This window comes from Anopheles stephensi, chromosome X, assembly GCF_013141755.1.
Source record: "Anopheles stephensi strain Indian chromosome X, UCI_ANSTEP_V1.0, whole genome shotgun sequence".
In the NCBI taxonomy this organism is placed as follows: Eukaryota; Metazoa; Arthropoda; class Insecta; order Diptera; family Culicidae; genus Anopheles; species Anopheles stephensi.
The window spans coordinates 2,561,016-2,576,851 of record NC_050201.1 but is presented as its reverse complement, the minus strand read 5'-3'; the positions used below and the strand labels follow the sequence as shown (position 1 = coordinate 2,576,851).

Sequence of the window (15,836 nt, the reverse complement as noted above, 5' to 3'; positions counted from 1 at the left end):
ATATCGACAAAATGATAGCTCTGGATAAGATATATTCGAGGGATCAGAGTGAATATCTTCTGCTTTTAACTGATTTAGGTAGGCGTACAGGGAAATGGGTGGTGGTTATTTGAAAATTAATTCCCGGGAATTAAAAAAATCAAGCTATTCATGAGTATTTTTCCTAAAAGCAAAGCACCGCGATGGATTGCCCTCCTCCGTTACAGCTACATTATCTTATATTGCGATTGGGAAGAAAGATATTCCTTAAGGTTTGCTTGTTTTTTTTTGTTGCTTCTTTTTAGTGTAGGAAAAGCACTAACAGCTTTGAAAGGGGTTGTTAGTTTTCCTGGAGGTTTGGTATGGTTGGTGGAAACCCTCTCGAAAAGCGTACGCGTAAAAATCAAATACTCACTATGCTTCTTCTTGATAGGGAGCGGTGGTGGTTCCTCCTGGAATCGGCTCATATGCCGCGGTTCGATCAGGCTGATATGCTTACTCGGCAGATTGTGGAACATCTGCTGTCGATTGTACAGATAGGATGCCGAGCTGGGCACCGGGAACTGACCGAACGAGTCTTGCGAGCTGCAAACAACAGCAGAGGTAAGTGAGGGTGTGTCAAGGTTGAACAGAATCGGTCATTGCATCAACGTACCTTCGCTCCAGGTCGACCTCATCGACGTTGTCGTACTGTGATGGGTGCCGTTCCCGCTTAATACTGTGTGAGCGTGTCTTGACCGGCAGTGCCGGTGGCTTATCGGACGTAGAACTGGCCGGCCTTGGAAATACGTCATCGTTGCCGAGCTCATCTATGCTCGGAGCGTTCACGAGCAGCTTCGACAGGCTGCTGCTGCTCGACGTGGTTACGGTCGATGTGAGGGAGGCGGAACAGGCGAGCTGTTCGCTTCCTTTCGGACCGACCGTTGTACCTTCGTCGCTTGGTTGCGTTATGATTGTGTCGATTTTCTGATGAAAATGTTGCAGCTGCTGCTGCTGCTGTTGCTGGTGATGCTGAAGTACGTGTGATTGGTGATGCTGTTGCAGGTGAAGTTGCTGCTGCTGTTGCACGGCAGCTTTGCCCGTGGTCAGCACGAACGCCGTCATGCCGTCCACGATCGATTCGGACTTGTGCACGTAGGAAGTGGACGAGGACGTCGTACTGGCACTCTTCTGATGGTGATGGTGCGTCGTAACGGTGGCAGCCGTACTCTGATACTGTACCATCTGCTGCTGCTGTTGCTGATCCCGGCTAACACGCAACGAATACATGGACTCGAATCCCGATTCGTTCGAGTTACGGTTTAGGCTGCTGTTGCTGTTCTGGGGTAAGCCGGCCAGATCCGCCGATTCTTCCCAGGGTTGCATGCTGGTAGCGGCGCCCAGCATTACTAGCCCACCGAGACTGGCGGCCGGTGCGCTAGCATGGGACGAGCAGCTCGTCAGTGCTCTCAGTTCGTCTTCCTCGCGCGAGTGATTGAGTGCTGAATCCAGGGAACCGGCGCTAGCACTCAGCAGACTGCAGTTATCTTCCGGCGAACGGGACCGAAGTGACATTCGATCCAGCCCCATGCTGCCACTGTTCCCACCACTGGTTCCTCCACTTCCACCGCCTCCCAGCTGAAAGATGGTGGAATCGGTTGAGTTGCAGTCGGATGACGTTGTGTCATGGAAGGAGTGATTCTTGGCATGCTGGCTCTTCCTCTTTGGTGGTAACGGTGGCGGCGGTTCCTGCGATCGATCCGGCAGCGGTGGTTTGGGTGGTGGCGGTGGACTCGAATCACGCAAGATGCTTTCGGTGCTGTGCGAGGCACGCACCGTCTTGAGGGAAGTTTGCTCGAGGATGTCGCGTTCGCGCGGTGTGAGCGGAATGTCTGGCAGCGATGTCCGTTGGCTCACCACATCCACCGTCGGTCGCTGCAGTGTGTTGGAGCTCGTGCCGGAGGCATTGCTCGATAGTTTGCCCGGTCCGGTTGCGTTGCCAGCGGACGACGCCGCGGTTACCTTACGATCGGAAAGCTTCTCGTTCGCCAGATTGACCAGATTGTTGACGGCGTTCTCCACCAGCTCGACCACCTCCTTCACATTCTCCTTGCTGAGCGATGGGCAGTCATCGCCCTCCTTCGTCAGCAGTACCTCGTCGCACAGTTTCAGCAAGTTGCCAAGCGAAACGTACACGTGGTTGGTGGCGTTAATGAACGCCGTACTCTGTTCGTTCAACGTGTAGGATTGCAGGGCTGCAGGTGAAAGGTAGCGAATGGGGGACAGATTTGAAATTATCGGCTACTTGCAACTGGTCACTGCCTGTACACTCCTTACTTACCCGTGTGCACGTTGGCAATCGATTCCAGCACCACCGTACCATTGCCCGGCAGCATCTCCAGCTTGTTCTTCAGTATCACGTCCTTGAAGTGTGTCAGTGCATTCTTCACCTGTCGCACATGATAGTTGAGATCCTGTATCGGCTTCGATGGTTCGTCGGTGGTACTTTTGCGGCTACCGTAACTTCCAGCGTTACCGCTGCCAGCGCCATTTCCGCCCCGCGGACTATTTGGTGAGTGAGATCTACGAAATTTGCCCGATTTCCGTGCCGTCATCGAGAACAACATATTACAAAGTTAGGAATCGCGCGGTTTCTAGCTTGTTGCGTTAGCGCATGCAAAGAAACTGAGCAGGATGTGGACACAACAACAACAAAAAACCGGCCCCGTTTTGTCACTGCAGCCAGAACCTCCCCAAAAGCTTGGTCACGGTCAAAGCACTAATGCGACACTAATGAACCTGTCTCTGGCGTTTGCGGGTTTTACGGAGACGTCTCCCATGTACGTGTTGTGCACCGTTGTTGACGACGACGAAAACATGCACGACACATTCTTGACGGACACGCCTCGCACCTGCACGGTGCTTGTGTCTCTACCCGTCCTATCTCGCTCGCTTATCGTAGATAAGTAAACAATTTCGCCAGCGATAAGTGTGGTCCAGCAGTTCAGGCGACCCGGGCTCGCCAAAATGCTGCGTGCTGCAGTGCCCGAGACAGCGGAAGTGAAATATTGTTGCGTGCCAGCGTGGTACAACAGCCCCGGCCATCTTGCAAGCGGCGTGACCTTCCCGACGGCTGATGTTGCATAGCCAAACAGCAAGCTTAGCCGCGAGCCGTTGCCGCTGCCTAATGCTTCTTTCTAGAGAGAAAAACTAATATTTGCGGCAAAATACGATGCACAATCCGTTGGGAAAGGGCGATAAGCAAATCGCGTCACTGATTTATGGTCCGCATGATAAGTCACTGGAGGGACAAGAGGTACGATATCTTGAAGACGTCAAATGTACCCTAACGGTTATGTTTGGGTTTTGAAAATTTAAATGTAAGCTTGGTTTCTTTTTCCCGATATCTGCTGTGTTTGATAAGATAAATAAGAAGAATGGCGAGAGCACTTCCTACGTGTCACAGCTTTTGACGGTTGACTCCTATCTTTTCTGATGTCTTTTTCCTCTTCCTCGATGACTCTAAAACCACTAAGAGGTCTTGGCCTGTCAATACTAGCTTCCTTGACAAATTTTACCCATAGTTGGGTAGTCAATCCTGCACGCGGGGAGACGATTTAGACAGGATTCCTGATGCAGAGTTCACAGTGGTCCTAATAATATCTCACGCAAGTCTGCTTACTAGCACTCACCTCGTCATTGTGTTGGTCGGTGTGCGGATCTGCGATATTTTCTCCAAGAAATCGTCCTTAAAGGAGCGCGCCCGACGAGCCAGCTTGTTGCCTCGGATGCTACCCTTGTGCCCGGACGAGCCCGGTCCGCCGGGCGTAATCGTGGTGTTCGTTCCACTGCTACCGCTGCTGTTCGGATCGCTGCAACCACCGGTCGTTGGAGTGCTGGTGGCTGATCCGGTAGCACCACCGTTGCTACTGCTCCCGTTCGCGTTACGTCCACTCGCGACGGGCGTGGACGTGAGGCCAACGTTACTGCTACTAGCTGCGGATGTGCAGTAACCGGCGCCACTATCGTATCCTGTTGGAGAGATGGACGAAGAGAGTGAAAGGCGTGAGGCAATTAGTAGGGGGCAGGGTGTTGTGTATCATTTTATTAAATTTTCGTTTAAGACGGAACGACAGATTCAGGCTGACATAGCGTTTAACGTGTGAAAAAATTAAGACATTATGGAACCTAGAGTCCCCATGAATATTCTCAATTTCTCATACTCCTATTAGCGAATTAGACATATTCGCTAATGGAGCGCATGTAGGCCGTTATTAATTGACTTTGTGTGTATATAGCTGACGCACCACGCCACCGTAAAGATTCTTGAATATATTACGCATGCCACTCGGTACTTGGTGCTCCATAAATACGCTACGGATGCACACATTCCGTGCCTCTACCGGCCGCATCCAAACGTTCCAGATCTGCATCATCTTCCAACAAACAGTTTTTGATTACATGTATGGCTGGCTGGCTGGTGTTTGAAATAGAGACGGCGGGAATATGCATACGATCAGTATTCTTCCAACGTAACGCAACAGAGGCGATCGAAAATTTTAGCTGCTGTTGCGCGGCTAGAGCATTCCACCCGTTTCTCCGTCCATTCTTTGGCTTGGCCTGAGTCACTCAATTGATCGAGGAGGTTACCTCGGTGGAGTTCATTTTGACCGAAGGGCAATTAGTGAGTAACGCGATGACGGAAGGGTTACTCCGTCGGTTGGAGCGAGTCAGAAAGGGAGAGTTAGCACGTGCTATCCTCCCATCGCTCCCGCACACGCTAGCCGATGTTATTTCACACTTTCAAGTCAGTTCCAGGTCAGGTAGTAGAGCAACCAAGACAGCCTTGGCATGGAATTTGTTTAACGGGGAAGCTGTTACTCGTTTTTTTTTCTTTCTACATTTCTTTATATTAATCACTACATTGACGAGGGATGCTGTTTGCTTCTTGCGAGATTTTGATTATTAGCTACTTTCGCTCAAGAGTTCTGTACGCTCTGTTTCTATGGCACTTCCAAGATAATGCACTCTACACTTTCCATCCGATCCACGTGCTATAGTGATCATACACAACAGTCGTCAGTTAAATATATCTTACAACAAACAAAAAATGGTGATTTTGGACAGGCCTTGAGCGTGACATGCTGCGCCGTAGTCTTCATTCAGCAGCGAGCATACACTATCCCAAACATGGACAAAACTGCTGGTTTCCGATTTAGGAAGTTGTTGTCGTTTAAAAATAACTGCAACCAGCCATACAACCCCCCCCCCCCCCCTCCATACATCGCACCACACAAGCGAACCCACCGCTACGGGGTGGACTAGGGAGTCTAGGGAGAGTTATTTCTTCCTTCATTTCATTGCTTTCAACAAATCCATTCCAGACATCCCCCCGCTCGCACTCTCGATTATTGGCGAGTGTTCTAGTCGGTATGCATCTCGTACCGCGGCAAGGAGGGCAGAAGAAGCTGAAAGCGTTCCGCGAGCGTTAGAGAACTAAGGCGTAAAAGAAACCTCTTCGGTTACTGATCACTCGGTGGATGATGTGGGGCACGTTGTTGGGCCTGGCCGTACAATCTTGTGCATCGTTGAATCGTTGGGTGTTGACACGGTGGTTGGCTGCACGGAACGGAATGAACACCTCCGGCAAAGCGCACGAATGACTTCCGTGTTCTTCCTCGCTCCGGATGAAGTAAGCTGCGATTCACAGATTCTATTCGGGCGATCTTTGACGCACTAAAGGGGAAGTTCGAATCTGAAGCTGACAGAATCTGGCAGAGGAGCTTCAAGGCTCTGCTGTTTCGAATCGAAGCATTACGCCACTGACAGGTTTCGGCCAGCATATTGCAGAATCCGCTCCACTACCACACACACTCTCGTTTGGCAATGTACATATGGGGAAGATATCGGGGGGGAGGGGGGTGTTTGAATTGTCACATACAAACCTCACACATATGTGCGCACGTACATATTAAATGACACAATCATCAGCACCCTCGTCGAAACTCTTGCACCTGCGTTTGAAATTAATGGCCGGTGGCCTTTGCCAGCTCTATCTTCTGCCAGCTCGTAAACACAGTCACAACCTTAACCCTAGCCTCCTCCTCACAGAGAGTCGCGCCGAGAGGTGATCGTGTGGCGTACAAAACGAGCGTGTGCGCGCGCTCGTTCGCTCGGATCGGATAAACTTGTTCACCGGTGGAAGGCCCTGGCCATACTGTTCGCCTCGGGTGCGTGTATGTGCCCGTGAGCGGCAGTGTCGTATGGCCGAACGCACTGCTGGATGTGTGTTGATTTTTTTTTCGGGTGAACGGACGCACACAGACGCACCAACACGGCGCCAGGAGATCGTGTTGATGCGAAAGCAAGCTGAACAAGCTGAGTGTATGATGCTCGGCATCGGAATGACTACGCGACGTTCAGCAACTGATAGGTTCTCAAGAGTGGCTTCTATCGCAGTTCCTCCCATTCGCTGACGTTCAAAAGCAATAGTTAAAGGGAGATTTTTGGAAAGACTTTTACGGTCTGAATTAACACGAAAACCGCCGTTCAAAATGGGAGCGGAACAAAAGAAACTGCGACAAGCCATTAAACCCCCTGATGACTCTATCTCTGCGAACGCTCATCATCCGACGAATGGGACGAAGCAGCAACAGTACTATGGTTTCTCGATGCACCAGAGTTCGTGTCAGTCCGTGGCAAGAATGTGCGACGTCCCTATCGTTGGCGCATGCAGACGGCACGAACGAAGCTCTAGATAAAGGGCTTCGAGCGACGACTAGCGACTCTTGCTCGTCGGAGCATCATCATTGCACCAGAGTTGCCGGGGCACAGCCGCGGGAATCGCGCCTTTGTTCGGTCTGGTGCACGGTCGGTAAAGTTGGAGAGCAACAAAAAAAAAACCGGATGATGAGTATTCCAAGATTCTTACCGTGCTTTGCAAATGTTCTAGGTCTAGTGAATAAAGCCAGAGTATGGAAGCACCAAATATGCACGGGAAATGATCAGCAGTTCGAGCGAATCGAAATCGGAACACCGGCACAGGATGTTGGAGAAAGAAGGTAAAAGATCCAACAGGAGTTCCAGGATTTGGAAAGGGGCTGTTAGTATCGCCTTTTTTCTTCTGCCTATTGGTGATTGATTGAAGTGAACACAAAAAAAGAGCGGTGAGAACATGTACTGCGCTTCTGTGGTGTTCTGTGGCGCGACATTCTTCGGCTGCTCGTTCTGATCCATCAGACTGGAAAGAACGAAACAGAGAAGGAAACGAACAGCCGCATGTGATAGGGAAAACACATGCTCTGGCTCCGCTGATAAGAATTCGTTCCTGTGCGTGCCTATGGGATGTTGGTGCGATGTGTGTCCGAGCATGGACGGGTATTTGTGTGATGTGCAGTAATTAATTAACTATTTAATTGCTTTACCGGTTATTGCTCAGAAGTGGCAGGTAATAAAGCAGTGTAAGAAATAAAAACTGTAAAGACACATAATCGCGTACCAATCTGCCATTAGTTAGGGTGTTATGAGTATCTAGTAAGCGAAAATCCGTCATGGTTGGTTGAATATTTTGGTGAAGAGAGAGTCATTGTGGGTCTTTAGACATCACCATCAGATGATTGATTCTTGGGCTTATGCTTGCCATATCATGGCTTACTAGAGTCCTTGTAGCTAAACAGTTCGGATGGGATTCAATATCCAGGACCTGCCAGGTGAGGATCGGTACCATCTCAGCCACAGGACCGCCCCAAGAAATAGAGATTAGAGTTCTTCTGCTGCCTTGGCACTACAACCTCGAGAGTGCCATTTCTGGCTTTCTGGGACTTGATTTTATCCTAAGTAATCAGCTCTGTGTACGTGGAGGCGGTCTGGATGGGATTTGAACCCCTGTCCTGCCGTATGAAGACCGGCACCGTTATCACCTAGGCCACCGGAGCGCTCCAGAGACTGAAGAGGCTAGAGACTATATTTTCGCATATTGATGTGAGTATGTCTAAGGCATGAGTCTGTAGAGAGCTTGATAAGCTGCCGAAATTAGAGCCATTTCATGGTCGAAGTGTCCAAGGCCAAGGGCCCAAGGGGTGATCAGTTCCGCTTTTCTTCTTCTTCCTTGACACTACCACCTCGAGAGATCTCGGCCTGCCGTTTCTGTGACTTCATTTTACCCGTAGTAAAGTAGTCAGCCTTACGTACGGGGTGGGGGGGGGGGGGAGGGGGCGGTCTGGATTGGATTTGAACCCCGGCACTGCCGTGTGAAGCCCGGCGCCGCTGTCGCCTCGGCCTCAAGTTCCGCTTTTACCTTGGCATATTTGTCTGCAATTTCGTTCCCCTGGAGCCCAACGTGATTAAGAATCTACCACGAAGCCAGATCAAGGAATGGTGAGATCTTAAAGGAGTAGGATGTGTGGCTTATTGGAAGATTCTAGGTGCGGTCTTCTACCACTGTGTTTTATCGGGGAGTTTAAGGGCACTGTTGGCACTTCTTGGAGAAAAGAGCGCCGTCAGATAAAATTGAGGAAATGGGAGTTTATCTTGGAGTCGACTAGGCTCTTATTCTTAATGTCTTCGTCTATTTTAATCCTTAGGGTGCGATGGTACTTCCAAGAGACGAAAGAATTCAAATGTTCGAGACTATGAAAGCGATTGACGTAATAGGAGAGGACCTAAAAAAATATTTTAGGAAATACTTGGAACCTTCAATATGGATTGAATTTCATTTTTATTATATGACGCACATGAGTTACTCCTTTTTTTTCGTTGACGATAAAATGAATGGTATGATGTTGATCATGTCGACTCTTTGTTATCGGCTTTGCGTGGGCAGCTAGTGATGAAATGCGCCATAACAATATTAAAAAGATCTGGAAATACATTTATCAGGAACGAGATGAAGCTATACGATGCACCATGACAGCACACGGTAGGACCATGTCCAAACCAGTGCCCACATCAACTATCGCTCTCTCGTTAATTGGACGCATTAACTTAATTAATAGTCCCAGGTCCCACCGACGAATATGGGCCTTGGTTTTTGGTGTGTGATTGAAACATTGCAACCACACCAGTCGCCTGCAGGCGATAGAAAACGGAAAATCAATTGCAACGGAACAGAACGCATCTCTGCTCTCGCCACCGCTCTTCACGAGAAGTGAAGAGGCCTTTGTTTTTATCTTCCCACTCACATTACCGCAGCACGCAAAATGCTGCAGAAAGCGCAAACCGGCACCGCCGAGCAGCAGTGCCGCATTTCGTTGCGTGTTTTCCAGCTAACGGCAGACACGGCCCGCAGGCACGTGCAAATATACAATGATTGATTGTGGGTGAAGGTGGCCCACACGTCACGCCTGCCCTACACCATTGTTCGATTTGCTCCTGCCCACCACCCCCCACACACGTCCCGGTCGCACCGGAAACCCGAAACGGATACAACTTTCTCTCGCGAAACGCCATTAGGAGGCGGCGAGCCGAACGTCCATTCGAAGGACAACGAAAGCGAGAATTACGATGATATCTTCTCGGCTACTGTTGCTTTTCGCAAGGTGGCTGAGGTTGAATGGCAACCAGAGAAGGAATTAAGCGAAAGTGAATCGTTGATAAAGTGAATGGAGCAGAGCACAAGCCTCGACCGCCTGCATGGTGTGTATTGGAAGGAATCTAGGATGCTCGAGGATCAGACAAGGCACCAACGAACAGGGCGCGCACTGAAGAGGTGTCGAAAGCGGTGCTCGTCTCGTGTCTAGAGCGTGGCGAGAGGTGTCGCGAAAGCTACCGCAAAATTAATAAATCTAGCTTACTTGAAGCGTCCTCCGATAGCAGGTCTATCTGGTGCTTGTACTGGAACTGTTGAGCGCGTGGCATCGTGGATACACGCTGGTTCGCCTGCTCGCGCTGGAACACATCGTACGTGGATGAATTGGAGCTCCCGAACAGCTTCTGCATTTTGCTGCCCGACTGCTGCCGCTTTAAGCCCGGCAACTCAAAGGCGCTTGTGTCCTTACCGGCGGACGCTTCCGACTGAATCACCCCACCGGGTGCGTATCCAGAAAAGCCCGTCCGCAACGACCCATCGGCTTTGGTGCAGTGGTGCGAGCTGTCGGCTACGCTCAAAAATGGGTCGAGGTTGCTGGCACTCTTGAGAACGACGCCGGACGCGTGATGGCACCGGAGATTATGCGTTTTCCATTTTTTCCGTTCGAATGACGCACAATCGAATAGGAAGGAATCGTCAAACTCTGGCATCTTCTCCGGCTTTGTTCTTTCGTTCCTGGTAGTACTTATAGGGGCAGACCACTTTGACACACTGGTAACAGCACTACACGGGAGCACATGCTTTCTGGGGAAGCATTAATTTGATAGCACTCAGGATGTGGCAGCTTCATTAGAGTAGGTGTGTGTGCTTTGCTGTAACGACCTGCATCAAGGCTACCCGCGAGACAAAGACTTCACCTCACTAAAAACACGGATACTCTGAATCAGATGCGCTCGGAATCCATCTTGCCGGTCTCCAACCAACCAATTCGCATTACCATCACATCATCACATTCAATTTCGGAAGCAACTGCTGAAGATCCTGAACACGTAAAACCCTTAGCACATGGCACATACACATCAATGGCTGATATTAAAATAAATGTACCACACCACCTCGCCACATTTGCACAAGGTGCGATAGTTCTCCATTTTGTTCGATGCATTCGTTACGGTCGGCGGTGACATGTTTTACAATGCGGACGGGTTTCGGAGCAAAAACAGAACCCGGCCATCAAAACGTAACACGAATGGAACTATCTTCTGACCGGCGTGACAATAAATCATCCTCCAGCAGACTACAGCGCTGGGGAACAGAAGCGGCTAACAAATTGCGCTGCAGTAAACGTTTTCCCCAAGTCCGTACGACCGGAAAGCCGGCGGAGAGCATTCCCGTCTCGCTGTGCGGCATATCGTCAGGATTTCCCGTTCTTTTCGCTTTTTTTTTCTCAATAAAATGCGACCATGAACCGTACGCCAGCGTGTGTTTCCAGCGATGGCGCTAACTCAATCGGATGGAGCGCAAACGAAGGCAGGCAGGAATTTTTGTTTTCCTGAGGTCACACAGTTTCCCTTCGCTCAGAAATCCCCCTTGGATAACCGCATTAAAAATGCAAACCCACCCCGGCGCTACCACTCCACGTCCGGGGCGAGCGGACCTCGGGATCATGGATGCTTGAGCAATGCCACCGGCATTGATCCAACGATTCGTTCCGGTTCCGACGGTGGCAACAGGTACAGGCGAACGAGAACAACGGATTAACCATCTGGATGCTAGGCGAGGAAAGCGTTTCCACGGTTCAGTTCGATCCAGTGTTTTTTTTTTTCGGAAGCGCTGCGTACGAGATATTAGTGATGGAGAACTCGCCGTTGTGTCCATCGTCCGTCCGTCTGTTTCAAAGTTCTAAACCGCGTAAGGTCATTTAGGCAACTGAGCAGAACCAAGAACCGAAATTTCGGTTGAAGATACATCGCGCACCGAGGTGTGACCCGGGGCGGATGTTGATCACAGGTTGATGCCATCTGGGGTCCAGGCGCGTGAAATGTATTCCTTCCTGCACTCCTACCCCTACGGGGAGAGATCTAGCTTTCGCCGTGAGGTTTTATTTTTAACGTGCGAGAGGGGTACCGAGTCTAGTAGAACGAAAACCCCATATGTCTTTGGGCTAGATATTAACTAACACCATGCTCATACGGGGTATTGGATCCTCGAACTTCATCAATATCTCGCATCAACATCTCGGTGCACTCCAAGACCAAATAATCAGATAGAATGCCACAACTGCATCTCGCCACTGCTCCATACGCTACATATGATTGGCTAAGAATAGCAGATGCTCTCGATTGTAAAAGATGAAACCAATCTCAATGTTCGGTCGGTGGGTTCGAGCTGCACCCGAACAAAACCACAGGTAAAGCGAAACAAACAACAACAAAAACAACCGTCGAGCTGCATATGGAGTTTTATGAATCGCCAAGCATCACGTCTGACGTTTGCCTCATATAAATAGATCATAGTGTCAGTACGTTGCGCTTCTTCGGTCGTTCGCTTTGCCACGCGTGTAACGCAAACAGATTGGCGGCAGATTGGCAAAAATAACAGCAAACACATAATAACGATCTTGGTAACAGGGCGCTGTGGTGCGCCCGTCCACGTTCCACGATTGGTGGTGACGCAAATATTTTACGATTGTACTCTCTCTTTTTTTTTTTGTTCGCTCTCTTCCGGGCGCGAACAAAACGGTAGGGATAATGGTTCCTGAAGTTGAACAGGGCTTTTTTTTTGTTCTCCGACAACCTTCACTCCAGAGTTAACGCCCAAGACGGGGAAACGAATTCTATCAACCGCAAAAATCAATTATAAAATATGTCACACAGCTAGCAACTTTACCAAGAAGAGTACAGGGTCCCCCTTCTATAAACATTCGCTCAGATTAATAATCACGCGCGCGCGCGACTTCATGTCGGCGGAAGTAGCGCATAGCACAGCAGAAGCTAGTGAAATCAAGTCAATGGCGCACACACACACACATTTCGAGCAGCAAAGATTCACGACAGAAGTGTACGAATCTTTTCAAAATTTGACCACATACCGACCAACGGCACAGCAGATATAAACAAATTAAGAATAAACAAACCCTGCGACATTATGGCGGACGAGAACTTCCGCTAACAAGCGGATCGCAATCCGAGCACTTCCTCTGTTATTCTCTGCCATTCTTGAAGTTATAGATTTCGCTACCAGAATTGGGCAGGACCAACATTTGAGTGGAATGAATGCCGAGTAACTATCGCAGCGCCTAAGTTCGCCCCACCATTTTCCCATCCATTACGTTAATCTTCATCCCAACTAATGTTGCGTTCCTTAACTACATTAGCCCCTCGTCTTCCGGACCTCGTAATCGAATTTGCCATCAACTTTAATAAAGTATACAATCCAAAGCGGACGGTTATGCAAAGCATGGAACGATGAGGGTCCTCCAAAAAAAATTTCACTCGCTTGCCTGATGACCAATATCTAGATATTTTGCAACGCGCCATATTGGCTTTTGGAGGTCTCGATCGCCGCCGTACGCAACCTGCTGTGGCTCATCTTCAGCATAACTAATCGCGAGTTTTCTTTTCGATGGGCTACTTCCCACTGTACATAGCAACTCCCGAAGTTGGGTAAGTTATCGGCTGCTGATATAAGCGATTTTCTACTCATTTCGCCCTACCATACCCTAGACTAGACTAGACGAATACAGAAATTGAATGATCTTCAAAAACAAAAACGAGAACTTGAGCGTTGATAGGAGGGTTGATGGGACCAGCCAGATATATCCGAGGCATCCATGCAGTACTTTAATCACACTACACCATACCAAACACTATCACCAAACTCGCCACACGCCACACGCACACTGGGATTGATTGTTGTTTTGGTTAAATTAGGATAAACCACACGTTTATGCTTTCTTTTCTCGATACGCGCGTCGATGATCACTGAGCGTATCACTTTCTTCTACTTTGGAATGCGGCTAGCGCAAGCGGCCCCCGAAACCGGCGATGATCGTGCGTTGAATAATCGAAAAGGCACTTATTGGGTAGTAAACGATGCGTTGCGTTTGCTATTCACACGTTGGGTTTCATTTTTGTCACACCACGAGCGGGGAGGCGGGGTGGGGGGGGGGGGGGGGGGGGAAATCACTCCCCAAAAGTTGATTGCAATGCCTGGAAGGATTTTTCTCTTTTCTTTTCCGGGAAACGGGAACTACATTCTGATAGAAGGGTAGTGATGTCGCTAATTAGTACCGCAAACAACACCACACGCTCACGCTCACTGGCAATTACACTAGGCTACGAGGCCCGCACGAATTAAAAAAAAAGCTTGCGCACGAAATGCACGACCGTCTTGACTGGACGGCGGCATGCTAAATGACCGAACCGTGAAGCCAAAACGGCAGACAGCGAGAAACCCGCAGATTGTTTGGCAGCTGATACTACACTGAAGTTCGGTGTTGACCATGATCCGCCGCCGTAAGTCGCTCGACGTCTAACCGAGCCATTCGGTGTACGGTTGCTTGCGCTCCGCTTACCCGGCGCACACACAGTGGGCTAATTTTATCGATTGAAGGGAAAGTGGGCATTGCTTTTAGGTTCTCTTTGCATTGAATCAGTAAAGCAAGAACATAAAAATATCATTTGAATATTTTAAGAGTTTTAAGGCCCGTTACCAATCGCGTTACGCTCTCTGTTCAAACCAGGCATACTTGAATACATAAACTTCTAGCTGAAGAGTGTATTTAACACGTTAAATTCGATTTAGTATTCTGGAATTTCAGTAATCCCACACCCAAGACAACCATTTTCTATCGGAAAAAAAATTATTGGACTGTCTACATTTCTTGGAGAAATATTGTTGATTCTCAAACCCGTGGAAAATGTGTGTCTTTTGCGGTTACCATAACCAGGATGCTAGTCTTGAATTTCGATTTTGATAAAAAATCTTATTATACTAAAAAAATCAGTAATATAAGTAAGTCCACGATCACTAAAATAATCCAAATTTTTTCTGCGAATCAATCGAGGACAGAATACAACAGCTCGCATTTTATTTGACAGATTTTAGTGTGCTGATGTTCAGGCCATCTGTCAAACACAGTTTCAATAAAACTTTCCTGCACAGCGTTTAAAATAGCGTTTTCCATTGTCTAGCAACCCTGTGAAGGGAATGATTTCAATGCAAGTAAAAAAAATCATGACCATCGACTGTTCCATAGTGCCGCCGACGGCAACTCTCTGCTCTCGTACTTGAGCTACCCCAAAACATTGAGATGTGTAGAGCCAGACTATGAAAATTTCGTACGATTAGCTTTTTAAAATCACCAGTCTGCTTATCATGTTCCTATCCATTCCATATCGTACGGCTGTACGCGCTGTAAAACGTTAATTAATCGTATTAAAATCAGATTTATTGGTAGCGCTTAGTTTTTGATGGAGATATTTTCTTTTCCAGCTCGAAGCTGCAGGTGAAACACGCGGTTGGAACTACACATCTACATACGTGTGCTTATGTTAAACAAACAAAAACGCTGTTTTACTCTCTACAACGTCTTGCGATACAAAAAAAAAAACAGAAGCCATGTCTCGGCTTAAATCGGCTGTGGCGTTGGCTTGTGGTAGCTTATTCCACCTGAAATCATTGATCAGAATAAACTAACCAACAAAAAAAGCTGTTCTTTTCTGTAGCAATGCATTATTTTTCCGCTAGATTTACCATCATATCACCGAGACCGCACAAAACGAGGGATGCAATAAATAGTGCTTGGGGGTTTGGCCATTTTTTTTTTTTTTTTGTTGCGGAATTAATCTGTCGCTCCGGATTTTTCACTATTGTTCCCTCGATTGGGAGAAGGTTAAGTGGTTGTGTGTGTGGTTTGATTTGTTCGCAGCACTGTTTACGCCGCTCGCGTATCTTTTTTTGGCTTTACGCACCAACTTTGGACATGATGATGATGATGAAGACGATGCCGGGGCGACATTATAAATTGGCCGATTGTCTTCTTCGCCAAAGTGATTCTCAGTATTATTGTTTCGGGGCTGATTTATGTCGTCTTCCTTCCTTGGGGCGTGTGTGTGTGTGCGTGGGAGGAAGGTTCTTTTCGATGAGCATGTGGTATGTGTCCAAGGTGTCCATTTTCGGACACCGAATGTCCACTGGGTTGGGTCATTGTTCGTTGGACTTCCCGCTGGATGGAGGAGTAGCCAGTGTTAACTTCATCGGCGATCTTGTACGAGAGTCCACAAATATTCTGGATGGTCGTGAAATCGATAGGAAAATTGGTAAGCTGCCATTAAGAACCATGGACAGT

The 15,836-nt window shown here is 48.5% G+C and overlaps 2 protein-coding genes across 15 annotated transcripts in view; one reads left to right on the top strand and one right to left on the bottom strand.

Moving 5' to 3' along the window:
- LOC118503527 (guanine nucleotide-releasing factor 2) overlaps positions 1-15,836 on the bottom strand; it is a 38,987-nt gene that overhangs the window by 10,488 nt on the left and 12,663 nt on the right. For 5 of the 12 annotated variants that reach the window (XM_036036915.1, XM_036036923.1, XM_036036984.1 and 2 more), the window contains exons 1-5: positions 9,750-10,209; positions 3,651-3,990; positions 2,300-2,541; positions 635-2,213; positions 395-564 (exon numbers count right to left, since the gene is read on the bottom strand). In XM_036036915.1, the coding sequence (XP_035892808.1) occupies positions 395-564; positions 635-2,213; positions 2,300-2,541; positions 3,651-3,990; positions 9,750-10,194 (2,776 nt within the window). In that variant the 5' untranslated portion in view covers positions 10,195-10,209. Of the gene's footprint in view, positions 1-394; positions 565-634; positions 2,214-2,299; positions 2,542-3,650; positions 3,991-5,903; positions 6,147-9,749; positions 10,210-15,836 lie in introns of those variants that run through there. The other 7 variants (XM_036036958.1, XM_036036942.1, XM_036036949.1 and 4 more) reach the window with 3 other exon arrangements.
- LOC118503622 lies at positions 6,283-15,188 on the top strand. 3 transcript variants are annotated; one of them, XR_004905200.1, is made up of 3 exons: positions 6,283-6,828; positions 6,911-7,019; positions 14,981-15,188. XR_004905200.1 is itself a non-coding variant. In XM_036037112.1 (3 exons), the coding sequence occupies exons 1-3, from the start codon at positions 6,559-6,561 to the stop codon at positions 15,159-15,161; spliced, it is 564 nt and encodes a 187-aa protein (XP_035893005.1). In that variant the 5' UTR covers positions 6,283-6,558; the 3' UTR covers positions 15,162-15,188. The 3 variants fall into 3 exon arrangements, 1 of the variants encoding a protein (XP_035893005.1); XM_036037112.1 differs by having other exon boundaries at positions 6,283-6,832; XR_004905199.1 differs by lacking the exon at positions 14,981-15,188 and having other exon boundaries at positions 6,911-8,026.

Coding starts and splice junctions, on each gene's coding strand:
- LOC118503622 (XM_036037112.1), top strand. CDS start 6,559: ATGACTCTATCTCTGCGAACGCTCATCATCCGACGAATGGGACGAAGC. Junction 6,833..6,910: donor TTCGGTCTGGTGCACGGTCG/GTAAAGTTGGAG, acceptor CAAATGTTCTAG/GTCTAGTGAATAAAGCCAGA. Junction 7,020..14,980: donor CAGGATGTTGGAGAAAGAAG/GTAAAAGATCCA, acceptor TTTCTTTTCCAG/CTCGAAGCTGCAGGTGAAAC.